The sequence below is a fragment of the Dama dama genome, chromosome 26, assembly GCF_033118175.1.
Source record: "Dama dama isolate Ldn47 chromosome 26, ASM3311817v1, whole genome shotgun sequence".
NCBI lineage: Eukaryota > Metazoa > Chordata > Mammalia > Artiodactyla > Cervidae > Dama > Dama dama.
The window spans coordinates 54,258,454-54,285,289 of record NC_083706.1 but is presented as its reverse complement, the minus strand read 5'-3'; the positions used below and the strand labels follow the sequence as shown (position 1 = coordinate 54,285,289).

At 43.3% G+C, this 26,836-nt stretch overlaps 1 protein-coding gene across 1 annotated transcript in view; it reads left to right on the top strand.

Annotated features, from left to right (window-relative positions):
- Positions 1-26,836, top strand: part of PDE10A (phosphodiesterase 10A) — a 253,728-nt gene that overhangs the window by 152,307 nt on the left and 74,585 nt on the right. The window contains exons 3-5 of the mRNA XM_061130077.1: positions 2,091-2,119; positions 20,337-20,457; positions 20,959-21,008. Coding sequence (XP_060986060.1) covers positions 2,091-2,119; positions 20,337-20,457; positions 20,959-21,008 — 200 coding nt within the window. The remainder of the gene's footprint in view (positions 1-2,090; positions 2,120-20,336; positions 20,458-20,958; positions 21,009-26,836) is intronic.

Below are 26,836 nucleotides of genomic sequence, written 5' to 3'. Positions count from 1 at the left end.
GAAAAATAAATAAGAAATATATGTTAACATAGTAATACAAAGAATAGGTACTGTTTACCGAGCATCTACTATCTGATAGTTCCAAGCTTGCTAATTTTGAAAAAGTCCCCAGGTAAAGGCAATGTGCAATAAGTTTTGAAGTCTGCGTGCATGCTAAGTCGCTTCAGTTGTGTCTGACTCTTTGTGACCCTATGGACTATAGCCTGCCAGGCTCTTCTGTTCATGGGATTCTCCAGGCAAGAATACTAGAATGGGTTGCCATGCCCTCCTCTAGGGAATCTTCTCAACCCAGGGATCTAACCCGAGTGTCTCATGTCTCTTGCATTAGCAGGTGGGTTCTTTACCACTAGTGCCACCTGGGAAGCCCTTTGATGTCTAATTTACTATAAATCCTGAAGCATCCAAGGGGCATGATCAGTTCAGTTCAGTTCAGTTCAGTTCAGTCGCTCAGTCGTGTCTGACTCTTTGCGACCCCATGGACTGCAGCACGCCAGGCTTCCCTGTCCATCACCAACTCCCGGAGCTTGCTCAAACTCATGTCCATTGAGTCGGTGATGCCATCCAACCATCTCATCCTCTGTCATCCCCTTCTCCTCCCGCCTTCAATCTTTCCCAGCATCAGGGTCTTTTCCAATGAGTCAGTTCTTTGCATCAGGTGGTCAAAGTATTGGAGCTTCAGCTTCAGCCTCAGTCCTTCCAATGAATATTCAGGACTGATTTTAGGATGGACTGGTTGGACCTCCTTGCAGTCCAAGGGACTCTCAAGAGTCTTCTCCAACACCACAGTTCAAAAGCATCAATTCTTCAGCACTCAGCTTTCTTTATAGTCCAACTCTTACATCCATACCTAACTTCTGGAATGATAGTGATAGATGGAATATTTTTGAAAGATAAACTGGGTGGGTGAATGTGTGTGTGTGTGTGTGTATACATGATTGCCAGGGCAGATACTGAATTCAGGGATCAGCTTAGAGGCTACTGGTTGATAATGTGCTTTGGGACTAGACTTAATATTATTTGTGGAAATGGGTGGTAAGCTGTATAGAAGAAAAGAGGAAACACCATGACTCAGTGGTTTAGTTAATAAGATTGTCGAAGGAGAAAGAAGAATCAGTGCCCTGCCTGGACCCGTGGGACACGCCTTTGTCAGTGTTAGGGTGGATGAGGCTGTGACTGGTGTAACAGAGAACATGCTGGAAACTCGGTGTGGTGCGTGTGTGCTGATGGCGATAGTAAGACAGGGTGTCCTCGCTCAACAAGGCACGAGAAGGCAGCAGCCTTAAATTAAAGGCTGCCTCCCAGTGAAGGGTGTGGAGAGGGGTCTCCACATGAACACATTTTCTCTGGCTCAGAACCAGGTCCCGGGCACGGGCTGCTCACGGCCGGCGGACCTATCGTGGCGTCTTGGCCGGTTTGTGGCTCATACCCTGTTGGTTACACAGGCATAGTCTTGCCATGTAGCCAGTCTTGCAGGGAGGCCCGTCAGAGGGCCTCACCTGGACCAGGGCAACCCGCCAGTCCTAATTGACCAGAAAGCAGTGCTACCGTGCTGGTAGAGACATGCCCGCCGCCTCCCGGGTCCGGGGTGCGGAGCAGCCTGTTAGTGGGAGTGGTTCAGGCCTTCGCCAGGCCACACAGGCACAGGTCTCATTTCAGCAAACGCGAAAAATGCTGGCCCCAACGCTGACAGCACAAGTAATGGCCTTTTGAGACATTTGTGTGGATTGTGTCATTTAGAATATTGCAAAGATTACAATCCCTTTTCTAGGTGTATGTATTGGATAAAATATCGTGTAGCCATATTTTCAGGCACTAATATTTGAGAACCTCTAAAAAGGTAATCTTAAAAATGACTAGGAAGCTGTTGTGTTATTTCATTTCCCTCCAAAATTAACACATACATCTAGCTCTAAATATACTATGTTTTTTACCTTACAGTTTTAAAACTGAATTCATAGATATCACAAGAGGAAGCATTGCAAATAGCTTTCTGGTTTACAGAGAGTGAATGATATGCTCTATATTTTTCAGAAACTACCCAGAGCTTCTAACGTTATTTTTTTTCCCTCCCTCCCTTCTTCATTCCCCAGATGAATCAGCTCCTAAGGAAGTCAGCAGGGTAAGTAATGTAAATATAATTTTTTTTACTACAATATAGAAAGTATGTTCTTTTTGCATATTTTTTCAGTGCTCTAACATGTTAAAGTGTTGGAAAAATAATGAGAAAAACTGAGTGCCCTCTCCCGAAGTGTCACTCGTGAGCGTGGGGTGAAGCCAGCGGGGAGAGAGGTATAAAAGCAGACAGCTCACACTGATCACAGCGAGCAGATGCACTCCGTGTGGCCTGCACGTGCTCGAGGAGTTTTCTGCTGCCGACACTCAGAGACAGAGAGGGTGCATGTGAAGACTGGATTTCTGGCTCCCCCTGAAACGCTGTAAGATGAGGCAGCGTCTCCGCGGAGCTCCCAGGGTGTGGCAGTTGCCCAGGCCGCCCACGCGTGGCCCCTGCCAAGTGGCTCCCTGCTGCCTGGCCGACCCTGCCTGTGAGTTCACGCACCTTCGTTCTGGGAGAGCAAAAGGTGACTCCGCCTGGATCGAGGACGTGACTTTCTTCAGTACTTTGAGAAATGTTAAATACACTGTTTTCACACCTACGAGAAATGCCTTAAGAGACTTAGCAAATTTAAGAGCTTATGGGGTATGGTATCAAGAGCTGTTACAAAACGATAATTCTGTGATTACACACAAAGTGGCTCTCAATTCTATATCCTGTTGACAGATAAAGATCTTAAAATGTGGAATCAGTGTTGAAATTAGTCGGAATTATACCTGATGCAGCTTTGTGTAAGCGATCATGCTATCACATGATAGAAACTGAAGTACTGTTTATCAGAGTCACGTATTTAGATATATTCCTTTATTTTGCATTATCTGAAGAAATGAGTCTTTAAAATGACCAGGGCTATTGCTGGAGGCTGGACAGGGTTCCCCGTGCCTGTAGCAACCTAACAGACTTAGGAGTCTGGAAGTCTCAGGATTTTCCTGGGTGTGCGCACTATTAGCTTCACGTTTTCTGGGCTCGCAGTTGGAACGTCCCCAAGTCTGAGTGCTTCAGCGTGTATCAGGGGCAGAGAGATCAGACTGGAATTTTTACAGCTACTGAGAGCAGCAGAAACAGCTGAAAGCAATGTGTGAGGATAACAGGGGATCCTCACAAGTGGACCCAGACTGTCATGAGATATTGAGGTGTTGATATTGGTAAAGCCACTATCTCAGAGCTCCGAGGTAGTACCACCTGTTTATACATCAAGGACAGCGGGAAAAAAGCTGCAATACAACTTACCCATCACATTCTTGTTTCAGAATACCTTTCATTCATATTGAATCCCTAACCTCAATTTAGTCTTTAGAGGCCTGGAAAGATTTTAGATATTTTAGATATCGTTGTTTTGAAGGGAAGTGGGAAGAGACCCCCAGTTAGGTGATTCCAACCCGCCCGTGTGTCTTCCCTCCTGTTCTGTTGGCGGCAGAGTGGCCGGCGGTCCTCCTGCTGCCCTGCTGATGTCGCTGCGCTAACTCCGCTCGCCCGTTTAGTGGGGTACCTTCTGTCGCCTCCAGTGTCCCCCAGTTTAAAGCTTTTGTACGACAGTGTCTGTCATCAATGAATTTGTTACTGCAGTCCACGCTTCCAGTTATTTTCGCCAGGCTCTATTTGGGGAAGATAGCTGTGTGAACAAAGAAGAGTCCTTTTGATTGAATGCATCTTTGCACAGTTTAATTTTGCAAAATACCGCCACCAGGCATTGTGGATGCAGATGGCTGCGTACGTCTTATAACTGTGCCTTCTGTCGGGTGAGCAGAGAGGAGATGCAGACAACGTCGCATGCTGTCCTTAAGGCCGTTAGAAGTGATGGTCGCCTATACATAGTGCTTTTTTTCCTTACTATTGTTTTATAAGATGCTATTATTTTATCAGATTCTCATATTTTAGGCCAGATTTAGAGAAATGCATCTCCAGCTGAGAAGTGCTAAATACATGAGCTGATGATCTGGAATATCGGTTGCCAGGGTCTTTAAGTTTTTTTTTTTTTCCCTGAATGTACTCCAGATCTCAGTCAGTTCTGATATTCAGAATTTGCTTTATAAAATGGCATACCAATGTTTTAACTTAAAGTGAAACTTAGAAATACCTAGTGCAATCTTGGAGATCAAACCAGTCAATCAGTCCTAAAGGAAATCAGTCCTGAATATCCATTGGAAGGACTGATGCTGAAGCTGAAGCTTTGGCCACCTGATGCGAAGAAGTGACTGACCAGAAAAGACCCTGATGCTGGGAAAGACTGAAGGCAGGAGGAGAAGGGGACGACAGAGGATGAGATGGTTGGATGGCATCACGGACTCACATGAGTTTGAGCAGACTCTGGGAGATAGTGAAGGACAGGGAAGCCTGGCATGCTGCAGTCCATGGGGTCACAGAGAATTGGACATCACTTAGCGACTGAACAGTGAACAACAAAATGTCTGGTAGAATTCACTAGTGAAGCCATCAGGTCCAGGGCTCTTCTTGGTCAAGTTATTTTTCTTTTGATTCAGTCTCCTACTAGTTAGGAGTCTCTTCAGATTTTCTTTTCTTCACTGTTTAATCTTGGTGCGCTTTGTATTTCTCAGTTCAGTTCAGTCGCTCAGTCGTGTCTGACTCTTTGTGACCCCATGGACTGCAGCACGCCAGGCTTCCCTGTTCATCACCAACTCCCAGAGCTTGCTCAAACTCATGTCCATCAAATCGATGATGCCATCCAACCAATATCAAGACTAACCAAGTTCTGGAGTATATTTAGAACAACAAAAGCAACTTAAAGATTCTGGCAACTGATACTCTTCTAGGTCATCAGCTCATGTATTTAGCACTTCTCAACTTACATCTCTAGGAGATAGAGAAGGACAGGAAAGGCTGGGTGCTGCAGTCCATGGGGTTGCAAAGAGTCAGACACGACTTAGCGACTGAACAACAACAAATGCAACCTTTAGGTAGGTGGTGACTGGTCACAGGCACATCCATGGTTGAGAGCTTGCTCTTCAAGGAGGCAGATTCTTACCCTCCAGGCAGTTCTGATTGTTGTGAGATACTTTCCTACTGGGAGCCAAATATCCTCTCCTTAACTGCTGTCTGCTAGCATTGTTTGACTGTTGTAGCAACTCAAAAAAGGCTGTGTATATACAGGCTGCTCCACATGAGAACTCCTCAAATAGAGGGACTGCGTTCTATCTTTCCAAGGGAAACACACTCACTCAAGTTTTTCCCATACGTCTCCTTAGGGTCTGGGTTGACGTTCTGACAAAGCCTACTGAATTGTCAGTATATTTTTAGAAGGTGGCAGCTCTGGCACGACATCGTGGACCAACTGTGGCTTGACTCCAGTAAGACAGGGTACGCCAGGTAGCTCTTGTCAGTTCCGTGTCTGTAATAGGATTTAAGGAGAATTCAGCTTTTCAAAGAAACTCCAGGGCATTTATGGTTATTGATCTTTTGGTACACTAAGATATTTTTGACATGAAGTAAAGTCATATCAGTAAGACTTCGGTCCTTTCTCCTCCCCTTTCTTCCTCTCTTGCTCCTTCCCTCCCCGCCTCCATCCTCCTCCCGACTTCTATTCCATAGACAAACACTCAGTGACCATTTGTGTGCCAGGCATTGCTCTAGGTTCTAGGAATATAGTGCAAAATGGCATCGCAGTTCTCATAGTATGGCAGAGGGTGGTGGAGACAGTTGAAAAAAACTTTTAAATGATAAATACATAGAATAAATAAATACGTAGAAAGCAGAATGAGCCAATAGAGAGTGATGGTGGATTAGGAATGGGCCTACTATAGAGACAAGGCCAGGGAAGAAGACGTGGGGCTGGGGGTGTGAGTGTTCAGCCAGCGATGCCTTCCAGGTAACTGGGAAGACATTATGGGAGGAAGGGGACATGCTAAGAGCTGGGGGACGTGCACTGTGGCAGAAGATGCAGCAAGTGCAGAGGCCCTGGGGCAGGGCGGCCACGCCGTAGAGTGCAGTCCCGCGGGCCAGGACTGAAAGAGGAGGGGAGAGCCCTGCTCACAGCCGTCGGGGCAGGGGCCTCCAGGGCTTTGTGTCAGTCAGAGCCTCTAGTCGGTACAATTGGTCTTTTCTTTTACTATTATTGTTCTTGATGTAATGCTCCAGCTTATAAATCAAAAAGATTTCTGACAAGAAAAGGAAGAGAAAACATCAAGAGTATTTGGGTGCTAAGTGCTAGAATGTAACAAATTTAACCAGCTCTCGACTTCCTGGGGACTTTGCTGGTGGCTCAGTGGTAAAGACTCCGCCTGCAGTGCAAGAGATGCAAGCTCAGTCCTGGATCGGCAAGAACCCCTGGAGAAGGAAATGGCAACCCACTCGAGTGTTCTTGCCTGGAAAATTCCATGGACAGAGGAGAATCCTTGGGTACTGTCTTTGGCCCTCAGAATGTTGTCAATATGTTTCAGTATAGTCTAATTTTCGTTTCACAGTCTTAGTCTTATGAAATATGTCCTGAAGAAGAATGCTAAGATCTGAGATTACTTGGTGAAAAGACATACATATTTTATAACACATGCTACAAGTTCCTAAGTTGGTTTATCGAATTATTGTTCCAGTTAAGATTTCATTTTAACCCAATTTAATTAGCAGTCATATCTCTTCTCATGTGTCAATGGCATGACATTGATTTACTATTTTTATTTAAAGCAAATAAGCATATTGCTACTTGTTAACGTTGTCTCCTTTTGTGTGAATGCATCTATGTTTTATGTGTGATTTATTCAAAAGAACTTCTCTGGTACAATGTAAATCACACAGATTTGAATTTGCTCTTTGCCAGTCTTTATCTGGGTGACCTTTTAAAATAGCCTTTAAAAACCTCAAATGTAAAATGGGAATAAAATCTACCAAACCTAAGGTGTGCAGTCAAAAGAGGACGAAAATGCATAGTCCTTTATTCAGTGTTGGAATACCAAAAACAAAATTTTTAGAAGCAGAGGGAATTAATGAGAAGAAATTAATGGCCCACAATTTAAAATATAGGCTTGATTAATAATTCAAAAGATATTTTCTTAAACAGATCAATAAAGTAGATGGCTTTGGCAATCTATTCAAGAAATAAGAAAATAGCAAACATTAAGGGATGAGAAAGGGAAGATAACTATAGGCAAAAAGGAGATTATTAATAATTTAATAGGGAATCATATTAATATATACTCATGCATTTGAAAGTTTAGATTTAATGGCCAATATTAAGGAAATTATAAATTATTAAAGTTTATTGAAGAAGAGTTAAGAAAACTAAGTACCTTGTTAACCAGTGAAAAAAACTGAAAAGTTGGTAAAAGTCTCCTTAAAATGCATGATGCCTAAAAGTTTTTACTGGGTGATTACTCCAAAAATGAAAAAGGAGAAAATTTCTACATTATATAAAGTATGCATTTCAATAGCTAAGAAGATAATTTATCTCAAGAGGGACGTTTATTCCTAAAAGAAAAACTAAAGCATTATACAAGATAGAAAACATATACAAGATAGAAAACTACTGCAAACATAAATGAGGGAATCTTAGGTAAATAAATATAGCAGCACTCTCAGTTCCAAGGGTGGTGACAAGTGGGAGGATAGTGCAGTGGTCCTGGGAAGAGATAAAGGTGGTGATGATGGAGATGGGGAAATTTGGTAGATTGAATTCTGTGCACATTTGGAAGGTGGAGTGAACAAGAAGTACTGATTAATTGGATGCTGCTTGGTATAGAAAAAAAGACAGAAAAGATAAATGATAGCATTGGGTCTTTGCCTGAGCAGATGGAACGTCAAGGTTGCCATCATTAGATGGGAGTGTTTGCCAGAGCAGGGAGCAGGGGTCACTTCTGGGTGCTTAGTCTTGGATGTGCTGAGTCTGAGACCTTTAGTAGATTTGTAAGCTGAGATGTTCAGTGGTTAGTTGACTATTTGAGTCTGGAGTTTAGGGGAATGATCTGAGTTAGAGATATAAATTTGAGAAGCCTTAGTAATAATGTGGATGATTAAGAAGGCCAGCATATAGGATGGTATGTGAAGTGCTGAGACTGCGTGAGATCCCCTAGGAGGAGAGTGTGGTTTGAGAAGAGAGGACCAGAGCCACAGGCAGCCCTGGCGCAGAGCATTTGCAAGCCTTCCGTGGGAGAAAGCCCTGTGAAGACTGAACGGAGGAGTCCGCGGGCAGGAGGCGAACCTGGGGCCTGTGCCTCCTGGAGTGGAGGAGAAATTGTCCAGAAAGAGAGCAGTCACTGGTGTGTTAAATGCTGCCAGCATTTCAAGGGAAATGGAGCCTAAGAGCTGTCATTGGGATCTGACGGCGTGGAGGCCATGGGTGGCTTCAATTAGAGCTGTTGCGCTGAGCAATTAGAGTTGCGGGGGGAAGAGGAGAAATGGTAGGCGGCAAATACAGACAGCTGTTTTATGGAGTTTTGCCTTAAAAGAGAGAGAGAAAGCGTGTGGTGGCTAGATAGGGAGGCAGGTGTAATTGACATGTAACCTTCATTAGTTTCAGGTGCACGACAGACTGATTGACTATACGTGCACGCTATGAAGTGATCGTCACAATAGGCCTAGTGAACATCCGTCACTGCACGGTTGTCAGCTGCTTCTTCTGGTGGTGAGAACTTTAAGACCTACTCCTTCAGCGACTTCCAAATATCCAGTACAGTCTTATTAATTATAGTCACTGTGCTGTATCTTATAGCCTGGAGACTTACTTATTTTGTAACTGAAAGTTTGTATCTTTTGACCACCTTCACCCATTTTGTTCACTCCCCACCCCTGAGATATTATTTTGTTTTAAAAATGTTTCATTTTTCTTTAAAAAAAAAATGGAATAAACAGCAACCAATGCATACAAATGGAAATAATCCAGTGGAGAGAACATGTGATGATTTGGGTCAGAGGGGCCAGTTGGTTGTGGCCACAGAGGGCCTCCCCCACCTCCTGCAGACTCTCCAGGAGACTTCAGTCTTTTCCTCCACAAAAGGCTCACATTTATTCACTTTCAGTTTCTTTTCACAGCATATCAGTTTTTAAAAGAATTTTTAATCGGTTATAAGAAAAATATAACCAAAGAAACAAGTAGAGGAAGATGCAGAGGAGGAGAAATAAAAATTGGGATCATCAGTACTTTTCTATGAATAAGCAGACTAGCTGGGTGTTAAACTTCCAGTTATGTGAACCTGAACCTAAGTAGGTCTTCACTTATGTAAAGTTGACCTTAGAAATAAAACAGTTGTTTTATCAGCAAAGTCCTCTTTTTTTTCAGGAGTAACAGAGATTTTCAATTTGGGATAAGCATGCTATAGCAGAAACTATAAGCAAGCCTAGACAAAGAAGAGGAATGCTCTTTTATAAAGGAAAAAGGGGAAGCTTGGAGGGGCTGTTGATAAGCACAGAGTCCATTGGAGGAAACTGGGAGTGGGGAGTGTAGTGGCTTTTCATTGGCTGAGCTGTTGCTGGGTGGGGAGAAGATCTTCCATCCTTCCCTGGGTAAGTTAGGTGGTAAGGAGCCTTCTTCCTGTTGGAGATGCTCGGTAGTCTCTTCCTGTTTGGGGTCTGCATGAGTGCTCCCTCTTCTGGTCTTGCCCACTCATTTAATAAGGTATCCTACAAATAAATAAATAAATAAAGTATCCTTTATTCATTTCTATATCTCTTAGGGATGGATACCTGTCAGTTTTTATTATTGTTATGAAATTTCATGAAAATGCAAGCCTATTTATCTGATTTTACATCAATCTTTAGGAAGTTGCAAAGACATACTGTTAAAATGTGGTTCAGTGTTGAGTACGTGAAGGTGATACACAGATAACTAGAGGCAGTGAAGTAGTCAAAGTCACTCACTCGTGTCCAACTCTTTGCGACCCCGTGGACTATCCAGTCCATAGGATTCTCCAGGCCAGAATACTGGAGTGGGAAGCTGTTCCCTTTTCCAGGGGATCTTCCCAACCCAGGGATTGAACCCAGGTCTCCCGCATTGAAGGCAGATTCCTTACCAGCTGAGTCACAAGGGAAGTCCAAGAATATCGGAGTGAGTGGTCTATCCCTTCTCCAGCGGATCTTCCCGGCCCAGGAATCGAACCAGGGTCTCCTGCGTTGCAGGCGGATTCTTTACCAACTGAGCTATCAGGGAAGCCCAAGAGAAGGCAGACTCTGGTAGAAATATTTGGGGTAGTTTTTCATGTTACCTATGCCCTCCCTCCAGTTGACAATCATGGGACTCAGGTGCTGTGACCCAATGGAGAAGCAGACAGAAAGTGTGTCCTCTAAAATCTCCCTAAACGTAGTTCCTTTAATCAGGCTTTGGCTAAGAGGGCCTTTGGACACCTGGATGTGATACTTGCAAACAAGGGCCTGAAGGACAGGCAGGTCACCACCGCATTGGTTATCAACTTGTCTGTAGGACTGAGAAGCCAGAGGAATGGGCAGAGATGTCACGTTCCCGTCAAGTAAAGTGAAATACTGGCATTTTGAATTTTAAATACCAAACAGCCTGACAAGGATTTAGCCCTGATGCTGGGAAAGATTGAGAGCAGGAGGAGAAGGGGATGACAGAGGATGAGATGGTTGGATGGCATCACCGACTCAAGGGACATGGGTTTGGGTGGACCTCGGGAGTTGGTGACGGACAGGGAGACCTGGCATGCTGCGGTTCATGGGGCCGCAAAGAGTCTGACACGATTGAGCGACTGAACTGAACAAGGATTTCCCACCCTGATGGAAGAATCACCCGCTTTCCTGAGGAATACTGGCTGGCAGCCTGCCAGCAGAGGCTGTGTTTTCCATATGACACAGGGCAAAATAGCTTCAGGCAGTCCAACTTGAGTTTTGTGACACTCAGAGCAAAATTTCTTCTAACGCACAGTATGGTTCGTTTTAGATAAGTTTCGTTCCACAGCTTTCGCGGCTCATTACTAACTATAGCCACAGAAACCTCGGAAGCCTGTGTGGAGGCTCAGTTCTCAGCACCTCGGCTTCCGCAGACTGAGCGGCAGAATATCTCCCTGTGTAGCTGAATGCGTCAGTCTGCTGTAAGAACATGGTTCATGCTATTTACATACTGGGAAATGGTGGCCGAAAACAGTGACTTTTGTTTGCGTGTGCTAAGGATGAAACCCGTCATCTTAACGACAGACACACAAACCGTCGGTCTATTAGTTTGTTCCTGATCAGTGATAATAAAATCATATCAGTGATATAAAGAAGAATACAGATCCTATTAATCACGATGATAGTGATTAAACACACTATCAAGCCGTTATGATATTTTTTAAATGGGAACTGGACACCTTCTTCTTTCACAAGGTTCTAAATTGTTACCTGTTTTTTTAAGACCATTCTTGGCAACCACAACTCTGTTTTAGAGAGTAAAGGTGTTGGAAAATATTAACAGTGGAGAAACGGTATTAAGATGTTGATCTTAGTATAGTTTGTTCTTGGAAACAGAAGGAAGGAAGGGAAGGAGTGCTGAGTTGCTAAGTCGTGTCTGATTCTTTGCGACCCCATGGACTATAACCCACCAGGCTCCTCTCCATGGGATTCTCCAGGCAAGAATACTGGAGTGGGGTGCCATTCCCTTCTCCATGGGGATCTTCCTGACCCAGGGATTGAACCTGCGTCTCTTTAGTCTCTTGCACTGGTGGGCAGATTCTTCATGCCTGGGAAGCCCGGTCACAGAATCAGAGGCTAATTACAGTCCATTGTTTTGGGCACATTTCTTTGTTGTATGAAACAAGAATATAGTAATGATCTAGTCAAAGAGCAGTTGTGCATAAAATCCAGTTTCTCTTAGATCGTAGTTTATTACATTAAAGATGGCAATGGAATCATAGTATGTTTAATTTGGGCTTCCCAGGGGGGGTTTCTCTGGTGGCTCAGATGGAAAAGAATCTGCCTGCAATGCAGGAGACTTGTGTTCCATCTTTGGGTTGGAGAGAGCCCCTGGGGAAGGGTATGGCAATCTACTGTAGTATTCTTGACTGGAGAATTCCACGGACAGAGGAGCCTGGCAGGGCTACAGTCCATGGGGTCACACAGAGTCAGACATGACTGAACATACATTTTTGCCACAGACATTATCACTGTTTCTTTGTATATTGCTTTCTCCCCACTGGGATTTCAATTCCATGAGTGATAGAGCCTTATCTGATACTTTTAGAGTGCTGGTGCTTGACACATTGCTGAGGAAATATTTGTTTTAAAAGACCTATTTACGTGTTGACATTCAGAAATACATCTACTTGGGTAAAGCACTTAGATACATCTTTTGTTTCTTTAGCCTTCTCTTTATTGATCTGCTCTTGATTGCTTAATTTTTTTATGTTAACAGTCTTAGACATATCAGAAATGTTTACTACATGAGTGATTTGAAAATGTCTTATCTCATGGACTCATTTTCCTAAATTAATTTATTATCTTGAAAAGCCCTTTCATCTCTTGGACTTTTTTGCCTGAAATTAAATTAGTTGAAACAGTCCTTTGAAAGCCTAAGTATTCTTTCGGAAAGTTAGTTTTTAATAGGTCCTTGTAGTCAAGGCTATGGTTTTTCCATTAATCATGTATGAATGTGAGAGTTGGACCATAAAGAAAGCTGAGTTCTGAAGAATTGATGCTTTCAAGTATGGTTTGGAGAAGACTCTTGAGAGTCCCTTGGACTGCAAGGAGATCCAACCAGTCCATCCTAAAGGAAATCAGTCCTGAAAATTCATTGGAAGGACTGATGTTGAAGCTGAAACTCCAATACTTTGGCCACCTGATGCGAAGAGCTGACCCATTTGAAAAGCCCCTGATGCTGGGAAAGATTGAAGACAGGAGGAGAAGGGGACGACAGAGGATGAGATGGTTGGATGGCATCACCGACTCAATGGACATGAGTTTGAGTAAGCTCCAGGAGTTGGTGATGGACAGGGAGACCTGGCGTGCTGCAGTCCATGGCATCGCAAAGAGTCGGACACGACTAAACCACTGAACTGAACTGAACTGAACTGTCCTTATGTTGAGCTGGTGATATGTTTTCAACAGAATGCCTCCCTCATTTGTAGCGTGCTTGCTTTCACCACTTTCAACATGAATTTCCTGCCTTGCCTGAGTGTAACCTGCGGTCTCTCTGTCCTCTTGTCCTGGTTGTCGCTCTTCGGCCTCCATCCAGGTTTCTCCGTCCTTTGTAGCTTTTTGTAAGATGCTTCCTCTGAACTACTGCAGTCTGCTGCGGATGACTCTGAACCAGCCTCACACGTGGCCTTGCCCGTGCACTCAGTTAAGTGTAGGACAAGCGAGGCAGCTTCCCCTCGGTGTCAGGATGGATGTCTGCGGATCCCTTGCTTGCTGTTACGGATTTTTAAATTTTACAATGAGCATTTGCAAAGAGTCAGTGACGCCTTCTTTCCTAGCTCTTTTTTTCCTTCAGTGCCTCTGAGGCCCACAGGTTTCCTTAACTCTTCATTGTGATTGCTCATGCTTAGTTAGAATTCCCCTGCCTGTGGTGTTTGTATGAAATAAATGGCCTTTATCTATAACTTATTTTCCTCTAAAATACCCAAATCATTTTGATAACTTTGTTCTTAATACGTAACATTGAAAAAGGTTTGCCACTTTCTCGTGAAGTTAAGCATACGAGTACTTTTGACCCAGGAATAACCCTCTCAAGTATTTGCCTAGTATAATTTTGTTTCTATATTTTTCTGAGAACTATGTTTTAATTTTTAAAAATCTTATTTTTTAATGAAGTATATTTGCTACACAATATAAGTTATAGGCTAGTGATTAACAGTTACTAACTGTTAGTGATTAAAAGTTTTTAAAGGGGGAGAAGGCAATGGCAACCCACTCCAATACTCTTGCCTGGAGAATCCCATGGATGGAGGAGCCTGGTAGGCTGCCGTCCATGGGGTTGCGAAGAGCTGGACACGACTGAGCGACTTCACTTCCACTTTTCATGCACTGGAGAAGGAAATGGCAACCCACTCCAGTATTCTCGCCTGGAGAATCCCGGGGACGGGGGAGCCTGGTGGGCTGCCGTCTATGGGGCCGCACAGAGTCGGACACGACTGAAGCGACTCAGCAGCAGCAGCAGCAGCAGGTTTTAAAGGTGATACTCCATGTAGAGTTACTACAGAACGCTGGCTGTATTCTCCATGTTGCACAACGTGCTCTTGTAGCTCACTGCGTATGTGACGGTCTGTACCTCTTAATCCTCTGCCCCAGTGCTGCCCTCTCCTGTACCCTCTCCCGACTGGTGACGCTAGTTTCTTCTCTGTGCTTGTGAGTCCGCTTCTCTTTTGCTTTATTCACTCGTATGTTGTAGTTTTCGAGTCCACACCTGAGTGATGTCATGCCGTGTTTGTCTTTCTGACTTATCTCACTTAGCGTCATGTCCTCCAAGTCTATCCTTGTTGCTGCAGATGGCAGCTTTCCCTTTTTTGTGGATGAGCAGTATCCCATTATATCTCGCGTCTGTATCCATTCATCTGTTGCTGGGCACTTAGGTTGCTTCCATATCTTGGCAAGTGTAAATAAAGCTGCTGTGAACTTTGGGGTACACGTGTCTGTTTTAATTAGTGTTTTTGGATTTTTTGGATATATACTCAGGAATGGAATTGCTTGGCCCTAACATAGTTCTATTTTCAGGTTTTTTTTTGTTTTTTGTTTTTGAGAAACCTCTCATTTTCCACAGTGGCTGTACCAATTTACATTCCCACCAACAGTGCACAAGAGTTCCCTTTTCACCAAGATTTATTATTTGTGTTTTTTTTTGATGGTAGCCATTCTGACAAGTATGAGGAGATATCTCATCGTGGTTCTGATTTGCATTTCCCTAATGATTTAGTGATGTTGAGTATTGTTGGAGAAATGTCTACTCAGTTCTCCTGCCCATTTTTAAATCAGTTTCTTTGTTTTCTTGATGTTGAATTGTTGAGCTGTTTATATATGTTGGATATTAACTCCTTGTCAATCATTATTTGCAACTATCTTTTCCATTCAGTAGGTTATCTTTTCATTTTGTTAATGATTTCCTTTGATGTACAAAAGCTTTTAAGTTTAATTAGGTCCTTTAAAAAATTTTTTTTTGCTCTTATTTCCTTTGCTCTAGGAGACAGATCCAAAAAATATCCAAAAACTATCGCTGCAATTTGTGTAGAGTGCTCTCCCGGTGTTTTTCTCTAGGAGGTTTATGGTGTCTGGTCTTACATTTAGGTCTGTCGTCCAATTTGAGTTTATTTTTGCATATGGTGCTAGAGCGTGTTCTGATTTCACCTTTTTACATGTAGCTGTCCAGTTTCCACAGCACCATTTATTGGAGAGACTGTCTTTTCTCTATTGGATTTTCTTGCCTCCTTTGTCATAGATTAATTGCCCGTGTAAGTGTAATATAATACATATATTTACATGAGGCCCTCTCATATATATATATATATATATATGTATATATATATAATATGTATATATAGTATATATGTATTATATTTGTGTTGATGAGAAGCTTAGAGTCAGTGACAGTAGTGGGCACATATAGCTCCAGCTCTTGGATTTTAAATATCATTTGCCACTGAAAGAAACTAGGGCTTCTTTGAGTATGACAAAACCCACTGGAAAAAAATAATAATAATAATAATAAAAAAAAATTAAAAAAAAAAAAAAAAGAAACTAGGGCTTCTTTGAGAAGCAGAACTAGCTGGATCAAGGGCCAGCAAGATGTTTGATAAATAAGAAAGTATTGAAATAATCAAGAAGATTTGTTGAAAGAGCATATGAGCTATTTTGAGGGGATTTCCATTGGTCAGATTTGGGACAATTTGAATATTAAAATGTGTGTGTAACAAAATTATTATTAATTAGTTACACATGTTGAATAAAATAAGCATCTGTGAGTCCATACACATGTAAATGAATGAATGAGGGAAAACAGAAAGCTCTTCACCCCAGTAGAATGCCAAATAGCAAATACAGGATAGACGATGGTGTCCCCAAGTGGTGTTCCAGATGCCCTCAGGCACCGCAGCAAACTCACAGGGACGATTTAGGACATGCTACAGTCTCATGGGATGCAACACCATCCGTCAGAGCTTGATGGAGTTCACAGTTTCAGTGCTTCCCTGAGATAGTTGCCAGTTTTAATGTTAGGTCAGTACAGTGTCCTGTCAATGGAGTCATATCTCTGCACATCCTGTGTGTGTGTGTGTGTGTGTGTGTGTGTGGTTTCTCTAATGAAAAGCAAGTACTGCTTGAAAACCAACATGGAACAGAAAATGAGGGTGACTGTGTCCACTTTGATTTTGAGGTTTCCACCACCCAGCTCATTGAAACTTCGAGTTCTGACTCCTCTTGATTGAGAAATGTCTGTGATATTCAGTGCATACTTTATATGGGTTCTTTTAATAAAGGCGGTGGTGAAAGGACTTTGTGAAGTTGGAATGCTGTGTAAATACAAGGTCTTAACAACCTCACTTATATACGGTTGTAATTTCCTATTAGGCAAGACATAGAACTGAAAGTTTATTTGACTGAGTTGAATTGATCCCTGGGTAAACGTTCTTCATCATGTTGTTTCCGTAAGAGAAGTGCCTTAGCTGACTTTCATCTCCACTTGTTCCCTCTGCCTTTCCTCTCATAATAGTACTCATGAGCAGCAAAACGGCCATAAGGCTGAGGCCGAATAATTGTTATTATTATTCATATTTATATATAATTTAACATTTTCAGTTTATTGTGATTTGAATGATCCACTAAGTGTGAAGGTGTATGTATTAGTCGTTCAATCATGTCCAGCTCTTTGCAACCCCATGGGCTGTAACCCACCGGGCTCCTCTGGCCATGGGATTCTCCAGGCAAGAATACTGCAGTGGGTTGCCATTCCCTTCCCCAGGGGATCTTCCCGAACCAGGGATTGAACCCAGGTCTCCTGCATTGCAGGCAGATTCTTTACCATCTGAACCTTTAACATTTGAGAGGTAATATTATATTAGCATAACTTAGTAGTCATAGTTAAATATTTTGCTTTTATGGTATTTATGCAATTATTGCTAATCAAAGGAAACAGGGTCTACTAAAAGTAACCCATCTATTATTTTCAAGATTAGAATTTGAAGTTTAATATAAACAGCAACAAAATTTGAGGTCATAGATTGCCACAGAAGGTTACTGTTGAAAGATATCTTAAATACAGTCTATTTCAATGTTCTTATTACGCAAATGACAAAAATGAAAGCTTGGAGACTTGAAAGGAAACCTCTTGATAAAGTGTCCATAACCCCAAGTGTCTGCTTGTTCTCGCTTGTGTGTGACGACCCATTTCCTGTCCCAAAGAGATGGAGAGCAGCTGGTCACTGATCTCAGCTCTGCATTCCGGTCACACTGAAGGGCCTCTTCTCAGAATTGCATCGTCAGGGAAAAGTCAGTCTGCTATCATCTTTACAGGGACTCCTCTACTGAGTCGAAGGCAATGGCAACCCACTCCAGTACTCTTGCCTGGAAAATCCCACGGACAGAGGAGCCTGATAGGCTGCAGTCCATGGGGTTTCGAAGAGTCAGACTCGACTGAGTGACTTCACTTTCACTTTTCACTTTCATGCATTGGAGAAGGAAATGGCAACCCACTCCAGTGTTCTTGCCTGGAGAATCCCGGGGACGGGGAGCCTGGTGGGCTGCCGTCTATGGGGTCGCACAGAGTTGGACACGACTGAAGCGACTTAGCAGCAAGCAGCAGCCTCTACTGAGTGACTATAAACCCACCTTAAAACAGAAGGTCGCCCTGTCTGTTTCAGTTGCAGGGACACTGTGGTCAGGTGCTTGATGCGGTTTGAAGACCTCCCCTGGCCAGGTCATTCTGATCGCAGCTTCAGTTCTGTCCACCGTGCTAACAGCACCCAGCTTGTCTCTGGTTAGTATGCGTGGCCTCCTGTTCCCTGCAACACCAGGATCCCATTTGCTCAGTGAATCAGGAAAACCGGTTGAATGGCAGTGGTTCCCAGAGTCACCCGTGGCCCACTCCCCCGAGCTCTGCACACAGGCCGGTGGGGCCTGGGGAGTGTACTTGTCATGGCCTCGAGGAAGGGGGCATCCATCGGATACAGCTAAGGGGCGGGTCACTGGGGCTGATAGGAAGAATTCATGCTAGCCTTCCAGTCTCGCCAAAATTAGAATATATACTGGGGAAGTTCTGATTTTCAGCTGCATTAAATGTCAGGACACGGCAACCCACTCCAGTATTCTTACCTAGAGAACCCTGGGGACAGAGGAGCCTGGTGGGCTGCCGTCTATGGGGTCGCACAGAGTCGGACACAACTGAAGTGACTTAGCATGCATGCATGCATGCTTTGGAGAAGGAAATGGCAACCCACTCCAGTGTTCTTGCCTGGAGAATCCCAGGGACAGGGAAGCCTGATGGGCTGCCGTCTATGGGGTCGCACAGAGTCGGACACGACTGAAGCGACTTAGCAGTAGCAGCAGCAAATGTCAGCCATTTGGCGGGGGCTGCAGATTTCAGCTGTCCCAAGTGCAATCCCCCTGAACCCAGTATTTCTGTTTACTGCACCCCTCCTTCATCTGCCTGATCCAACATTATCTTTATTCTACCCGACTCCAGCCCCCGTGAGGTTCATCCTCATTTGTTTCCCAGGTTTCTACGTGTGTGTGAAGTCGCTCAGTCGTGTCCGACTCTTTGCGACCGCATGGGCTGTAGCCTACCAGGCTCCTCCGTCCATGGGATTCCCCAGTCAAGAATACTGAAGTGGGTAGCCATTTCCTTCTCCAGGGGATCTTCCCACCCCAGGGATCAAACCCGGGTCTCCTGCATTGCAGGCAGACGCTTTACCCTCTGAGCCACCAAGGAAGCCCGGGTTTGTATAGGTTGGCTGAATCTCATCCATCTCATCTCTTGACAGTTTATCCTTGTTACTTCATCTTCTGGGGTCTGCCTGAACTTGAGTCTGTTAGTAGGTCAGCAGCAGAGATAGGTGGTGGACAACCAGCATACTTCTACAAGGCAGCCGGGGGCGCTAGGCAGACCCGCCCTTCACCCGAGCCTGTCCATGTCTCTCGTGTCCCTGGATCCTTCCGTCCCTGACCATCCCGTTTAAAAAGCCGTCCTTTCCTCCAAAACCACTTACCGTCAGCCTTCCCAGCTCTCCCGTCTGCGCCATGCCCATCACCTTGCATCACACTATGTAGCTTACTTACTTATTCTCTTCCAGCTAGAGTGTAAGTTCCTTGAGGACTGGGATTTTATTCTGTCCAGGCTTGAGCCTTTCTCGTGTCGGGAAGAGTGCCTGTGTGTGGCAGTGGATCGTCAGCTCTGGCCACGCGTGTTTGTGGAACGACTGACTGATCGGCTAACCCATTCTTTTGTGTGTGCGCCCCGCGGAGGGATGAGTGCAGGCCCGGCAGTAACAGCGAGCGGCAGGGCTTTCGGAGCGAACGATGGCTGGATGGTCTAGTGAGCGAGAGAGAGAGATGGCCTGAGATGGTTTCCCAAGCAGACGATCACCACGTTTTGCTGGGTTCAGAGACCACCCTGGGAGAAGCCTTTAGTCTAAGTGCGCTGGGAAGCCCCCGGAGTCTTTGGAGCCTCAGAGTGAGAGAATTTTTATTTTTAAAGTTCACCATGTCCGTGGTTTGGAGAGGAGGCTTGGGAAGGCGCGCTCGGTGGCAGGGAAGCTCACCAGAAGACGGACTTTCAGTCCTTTGAAGAAGACCCAGCGTCGGGCGCAGCCTCCGCCGTCTTCCCGGGCCTTTGTCCGCCGGCTCCTGCCCAGGCGCTCAGGGCGGCCAGCACCACGGGCTTGCTGTGGGGCTCCTGCCGGCGCAGGGGCGGCTCCCGAGAGAGCCCCCGGCTCCTGTTCTAGTGGCAGAGTCAAGAGCAGACTCACACGGGTCCAGGGGTCACTCCATGGACCCCAGTGAGTGGAGAGTAATAAACAAGCTTTGTTTTACCCAGTGCAGTGCGTCTTAAGACGTTTCAGTCACTTAACAAATTTCCGAACTGTCTTTACTGATCCAGCTTGCTTGATCCCACTGTATTTAAAACCTCAGAAACAAACTTGTAACATTCTATATTTTAATATAAATATTCATTCACGGAGTCTATAGATATCCTAAGTTATAGCAGTTTTAACTTTCAATCTATTTTTATGGTCCATTAAATCATGCTCTATAAAAACATCATGAACAGCTAATATATAATATAAAGCCATGTACATTCATTGAGTATGTGACAAACTAAGGAATTTTTATTTTTTTATATTTAATTATGCCTCTCTTTTTTTATTCAAAGTATCAAGATACAAATATGCAAGGAGTTGTGTATGAACTAAACAGCTATATAGAACAACGGCTGGATACAGGAGGTGACAACCAGCTACTCCTCTATGAATTGAGTAGCATCATCAAAATTGGTAAGGAATATTCTATGCTCCTCCTAGTAGAAAGATTATACCAAAGTAAATTAAATTATGTTCTCTTCACTGATGACATGTAGGCATAGACATCATTCTTTTTTGGTTGATGCCTATATTATATTGGTTATTCAGTATTATAAATGCCATTTGTCTGTTTTGAAATGCTTTAAAATTAAATATGTCTCAAATTTTAAAAATATTTTCTAATGACTCTGATATTTAAACTTTGACCAGTATATTATTACATAGTACATTGCTGTGTGCCTTTGAGAATGTCACATCTTAAAAAACAGAAATAGCTAATGAAAAGAAATGAAAATATTCTACGTATGTAATTCAGTAAAACCATAAATTATTTAGTTCAGTTTACTGTATGAAAATTAATTATGCTAACAAATCCATTCGAAAGACTCATATTTGAAGCCTGACCTTAGAGAATTCATGCATGTTATGTTCTTCCATTGAGATTAGTTTCTTCCTTTTCTGTTACTTTGGCAGCCACGAAAGCTGATGGATTTGCACTATATTTCCTGGGAGAGTGCAACAACGTAAGTGTCTACACTTAGATTCAGGTGCTCTAGATGAGAGAGTGTTACAAGCTTTAAAATTATGTTACAAACAACAAATGTATCATAATTCAGTACTTTAACCAGCATTTCCTATTTTGTTTCTGTACGTGGTGATTACCGGTTGAGTATTTTACCAACATGGTGACGTTTAGTCATTAAAATCTTAACATTTTTTTATTGTTTTGGTTTGGTTTGCGGTGTGCTATTTCATGAGTGGCGTTTCTAGACTCACTGTTCTGTACAGAAGTCGTTTCACCACTGTGGGCTGGGGTGTCGGGGGCAGTCTGTGCCCTTTTCTGCACGCAGCCTGCGGTAGAAGCAAATGAGAGCGGGGGTTTTCTGTGAGTTTTGTAGACTCTGTGAAGCTCACCCTGAGAAGCGCTGGGGCGCAGTTGCTGAGTCTGGATTCCTGAGCTGTGGCCGGTGACTCGGGCTGCCCTGTGGCTGGAGCCGCTCAGGGGTGCCCGGCCCACCCGTCGGCAGAACAGGCTGGACGCTGTGTTTCTGGACGGACTCACTCACAGCGCCGTCTGCTGTCGAGTGGCACTTTCAAAAAGGATTTCAGGACACTCAGTTAGTGGCATTTGCTTTTTTCTTGTGGTGTTAACACACATGTAACGTTTTAGAAAAATACTCTGAGCCAGCAACACTTAGCTTCATAGGTTAAGTGAATAAAAATCAGTTATAACATTATTTTTGCAAACTTTTACTCTGTATTTCTTGTGTGTTGGGTCTTGTTCTTTGAGATTTGGTATGCATTTTTGCAATGTGATACTTGTTTTGTGAGTAAGCAAAATGCATGCTATTTATATTCTATAAAATGTTAATAGGAATAGAGACACAGTATTCTGATATTTTTAGCAGTGTTCATGAATAGTAGAGTAGTCCAAACCATGAAAGCCATTGCACAAAAAGTCCTTATTGGCTGGATGACCCTACTCCTAAATGACCTCTTCATTTGCACACTCCTTGCTCCCCTTGTGTAACGATGACCTGTGTTGCAAGATTAAAAGCTCTTTAGGATAAGGACCACACCGCTCCTTATTCATTTCTGTATTCACCTGTATTCTCTCTTATTTTCTTTCACATAAGCAGTCAGCAGGAGGGTTTATTAAATAGAATTATTCAGATATTACTCCTACCTGTAAATGCTTTCTATTTTACATACTGATAGTATGTTAAAAATGATGAAGCTACTGAAATAACGAATAGATTTCTGTCCTAGTCATTCTAAAAATTTTTTTCTAAAATTTAAAATTTTTATTTAAAAACCAAGACTTCCTTTTAAAAAATTAGTGTATGATTTACAATATATTTTTTAACATTTTTTAATTGAAGGATAATTGCTTTACAGAATTTTGTGGGTTTTTGTCATATCGACAAGAGTCAGCCATAGGTGCACGCCTGCCCCCTCCTTCCCAGGCCTCCCTCCATCTCCCTCCCCTCCTCACCCTTCAGCCTGTCGCAGAGCCCCTGTTTGAGTGCCCTGAGTCACATAGCAGATTCCTGCTGGCTGCCTGTTTTACACACGGTCTTGTGAATTTCTGTTTCTCTCTCCACACGTCCCCCCTTCTCCCTCCTCTCCTCCCCCCTCCCCGTCCATAGGTCTGTCCTCTGTCTGTTTCTCCATTGCTGCCCTGGGAATAAATCCACCAGTGCCATCTGTCCAGATCCCACATATATGTGTCAGTGTACGCTATTCCTCTTTCCCTTTCTGACTTACTTCACTCTGTATAATGGGCCCTAGTTTTGTCCACCTCATTAGAACAGATTCAAATGTGTTCCTTTTTACGGCCGAGTAGTATTCCATTGTGTATATGTACCCCAGTTTCTTTATCCATCCGTCGATGGACGTCTAGGTTGTAAATGTAGATGTGAATGTAGCTGTAGTTGTAAATGTAGATGTAAAAAATAATTTACAGTAATTTTCATGATCTCTGGTATGCATATTATCATGTCACTAACCACAGCAGTCCAGGTCTTATCACTCCTTCCCTGACGTCTCCACACAATCCGCAGGGATGGTCCACAGCAGCTGTGTTTGTATCGTGACCCTTGACCTTCAGTCACAGCTGTTTGTGACCCAGGCTGGGATCAGTAGATTTGCTGCCGACCCCTGGGTTGTGGACTCAGCGTTCTGGCTGTCTGCCTGGAAAGAAATGATACAAGCCCTCTGTTGAGGCGCGGCTGCCCCATGGGCTGGCCCTCTTCTGCTCTGTGTGGAGGAGATTGGGAAGGAGGGGAGAGCTGGTCTGCGGAGGTGGGAAGGGCAGACGACCGGGAGCCTGGTCCTCTGTGCAGGAGCCTCTAACGGGGCCTGGCTCGGAGCCGGGGTTTAGGTTCCCAGGCCGCCTGCTCTTAATCACTTGGCTATACTTCTCTACCCTGTTGTTGCAAACTTCTGCCTGATTGTGATTTAGAAAAAGCTTTTGTAGCTCGAATATCCCAAATGTAATTCTGTTGTGGTTTAGTTGCTAAGCTGTGTCCGACTCTTTGCAACCCCGTGGACTGTAGCCCCCAGGCTCCTCCGTCCACGGGATTCTCCAGGCAAAAGTGCTGGATTGGGTTGCCATTTCTTTCTCCAGGGGATCTTCCCAACCCAGGGATGGACCCCGGGTCTCCTGTGCTGGGAGTGACCTGCATTGCTGACTGAGCCACCAGGGAAACCCCTAAAATGTAATTCTGCATGTATCTAATCCTTTCACTTTTACTTAACATTCACTTTGTAACTTAATTGAGGGATTGGTAATGTCTTCTCTGGCTTTAGTTGGTGCCTCATTCTAAACCCCAAGGTCAATTGATTTACTCTATGTGGTTCTCTCCAGGCTGATGGAGTCTTTACTCCTTTCTTCCCCACATCTTAGGGACCAAGTGTATCCCGTTTGTTAGCATAGCCCTAGGAGGAGCAGGGTACAGAGCAAAACGGTAGCCTTTCCTCACCTTCCGAAGTCAGCTTCCACTCTGCTGTGCTTTCTTAATGTCAGATCCTTCTTCATAGAATTGAGCTGAACCTGTAATTAGGTGTTTATCTGTGCCTTGTTTGATTATTTGCTTATCCGGTTTTCTCTCCAGCATATAAACGCCACAAAGGCAGAGACCTTTCTCCCTGGGAGGATAATTTTAGGGGATAATGACTGTGTTCTACTCCTGTAAGTCATATTATTCCTTTGGCCCCTTTCAATGGATATTCTTGAGGCTGTTCCTTTCCCGTTCTATTTCTAGAGATCAGATATGTACTTGTTTTTGCCATTCACCGAAGGTACCACCCCTTGAAATCTATTTTGATTAACTCGTATGGCTGAGATTTTCTTCCCGACCACTGAGTGGTGTGGATTCAAGCCTTACATCCACACGATGCGCAGTTATTACTTCTCAGATGAGATTTTTATTTTCTTTGCAGCAGTAAATTCAGGGTATTCTGGTTCCCTTCACCCCCTTGCAGCTGTAAGTGTCTTCACTCTTCAGACTGAGATGAGCCCATAGCCCTGGGCTGGTCCTGACCCCATGGGGGTCTCCTATTAGACTTCCCAGTGGTGAGGTCTCAGGCTTTACCTCTGTTAGCCATGCGACTCTGCTGAGGTCGGTACAGTTGACCCTCGAACAAATCCACGTGTCACTTTGCTGCCGGCCCTCAGAATCCACAAGTCCACATCTGCCCATTCAATCGGTCGTGGGTGTACAGTGCTACTGTGGCATTTATTGAATGAGATCCTCATGTAAGTGGATCCACACAGATCAAACCCATGTTCTTCAAGGGTCAACTCTGTATCTAGGCTTTAGTTGATGCTCTCAAGAAAAAAAAAGAAAATTGGAATTTGCTCACCTCCCAGAGTCCCTTTGTCTACTCCCTTTTAGATTTCTTTGGATCCTTCCAATCTTCTCAGCCCAGCAATGCCTTATAAAATATTTGTGAAATGTTCTTTATCCAGCCTTTAACAGTTTTACAATGTTTTTTTCAGGAGTGTCAAATTATCTAATCTGCCATATTGCTTGCAACAGATGTTGACATGCTTCTAAAATGTAAACTAACTGAATGAAATAAAGTAAAACATTTTGCACAGATGAGGAGATACATGTATATTTTCTTATGTTTCTTCCTTTGTACATGAAAGACAACATATTATAGATATTTATCAATGTTTTTAAAACTGTCTCTGGATTTTGAATCATAGTTAGAAAGTATTTTTTAGTGACTCACTTTCAAAACAAAATGTATATTCTTTAGTGACAAAATTATAATAATGCAACCCAAATAGACTGCAATAAAAATTTTAGTCTTGATATCAATAAATATTAGTACAAGGATTAAGACAGACATGGCATGGACTAAATCATTCTTATAAGAGTATTGATTTCTTTTTTCACCAATGAGAATCAGTAGAAATAATTTAATTTTTGAAATTGATGCATTGAAAAATATAGCTTAAATAATATTTAAATACACCAAAAGTTATACTGGTAGAATTTAAAACCAACATTCATATTACCAGAGAGATAAAAAATTAAAACACAGAAAGTGTAGGAGATGGTAGAAAACAACTTAAATGGTATGAAAACACTAAAAATAAAACATTAAATGTGATTATTGAACTCATTTCGAAGCTAATTTAAGAGACAATAAAACAATAGAGTGGAAAATAGCAAATTATGAGAGCATACATACTTACAAACGTGAAAATGTAGGTAAAATGGACAGTTTTTGAGGAAAATATAAATTGTTCCATTTGATCCAAGTGATGATAGAAAAGCAATAGACCAGTAAGCGGAAGGGATTGAACGCAGTGTTGGAGTGATGCTGGGTTTCTTTTAAGCCAGTCGGACACTGGCGGTGGTTTTGAGCACCGGCGTTGCTCAGGCCGTCCTTCGCTCTGGGACACGGTGGTGATGCGCCAGAGCTCGCGCTCAGCTGGAGACAGCCCTCCGGAAGAGGGAATGCCTGGCTGACCACACTGTTCCAGAGCTTGGGAGAGAAGGGAAGCTCCCCAGTTAGTTGTTCAGTTTTCCAAAGAGTTTTGATTCTGGAGTTGGATCGTGTGATTTCCAATTCGCTACTTTGGGATTTTGACAATATTCTCAATCCTTCTGAATCTTAGTTTGACCTCCATTGGTTAAGCATTAGGTCACACATGCCATTTAACAAGCCATTTTAGACTCCAGCCATATACCAAAAGCTGTGTTGAATTTGCTGAGCGTACAAATAAATAAAAATCATCCCTGTCCTCAAAGAATGTACAGTCAGTAGGAGGAATGAAGAAATCCACAGTTCGTTTTATTGCATGATGATGACATGTGAGCAGAGAGGAAGCAGGGCGCTCTGGGACCCCACCTTTGATTGGCAGGTGGGGTCTGGGGTTGGTAGCGTTGAAATGAGCTTGGATGGTGAGCTCTGTTGGAACAGAGCTTAGGAGACCTCTCCCTTAGTAGATAGGAAGGGAAAAGGAAGGAGGAAGCAGTCTGGGAGAAATGTAGAAAAAGCAGCTTTTTTGTGTTCTGACCAATGCCAGTGTCCGGCACAGAGCATATACAGGGTGGTCTTGAAATACTTTTTGGGCAAAACTGATTTTTCCACGATTAAGATTTTTTGCTTAATACCTAGTCACATACTTCAGTTACTATGTAGCATACTTTATAATGTTCTAATATAGGTTTTTTAAATATTATCTATAAGAGTAGTTTGTGAAAGCTGAAAAAATTTGTAATCTCTAATTATTTGTCAAACTTTATAATTCATAACGTAAGTTCATAGATAGCTTTTTATGGATTAGTTTAGAGTAGCAGTGTGACTTGGTCAATGCACAGTGAACTTT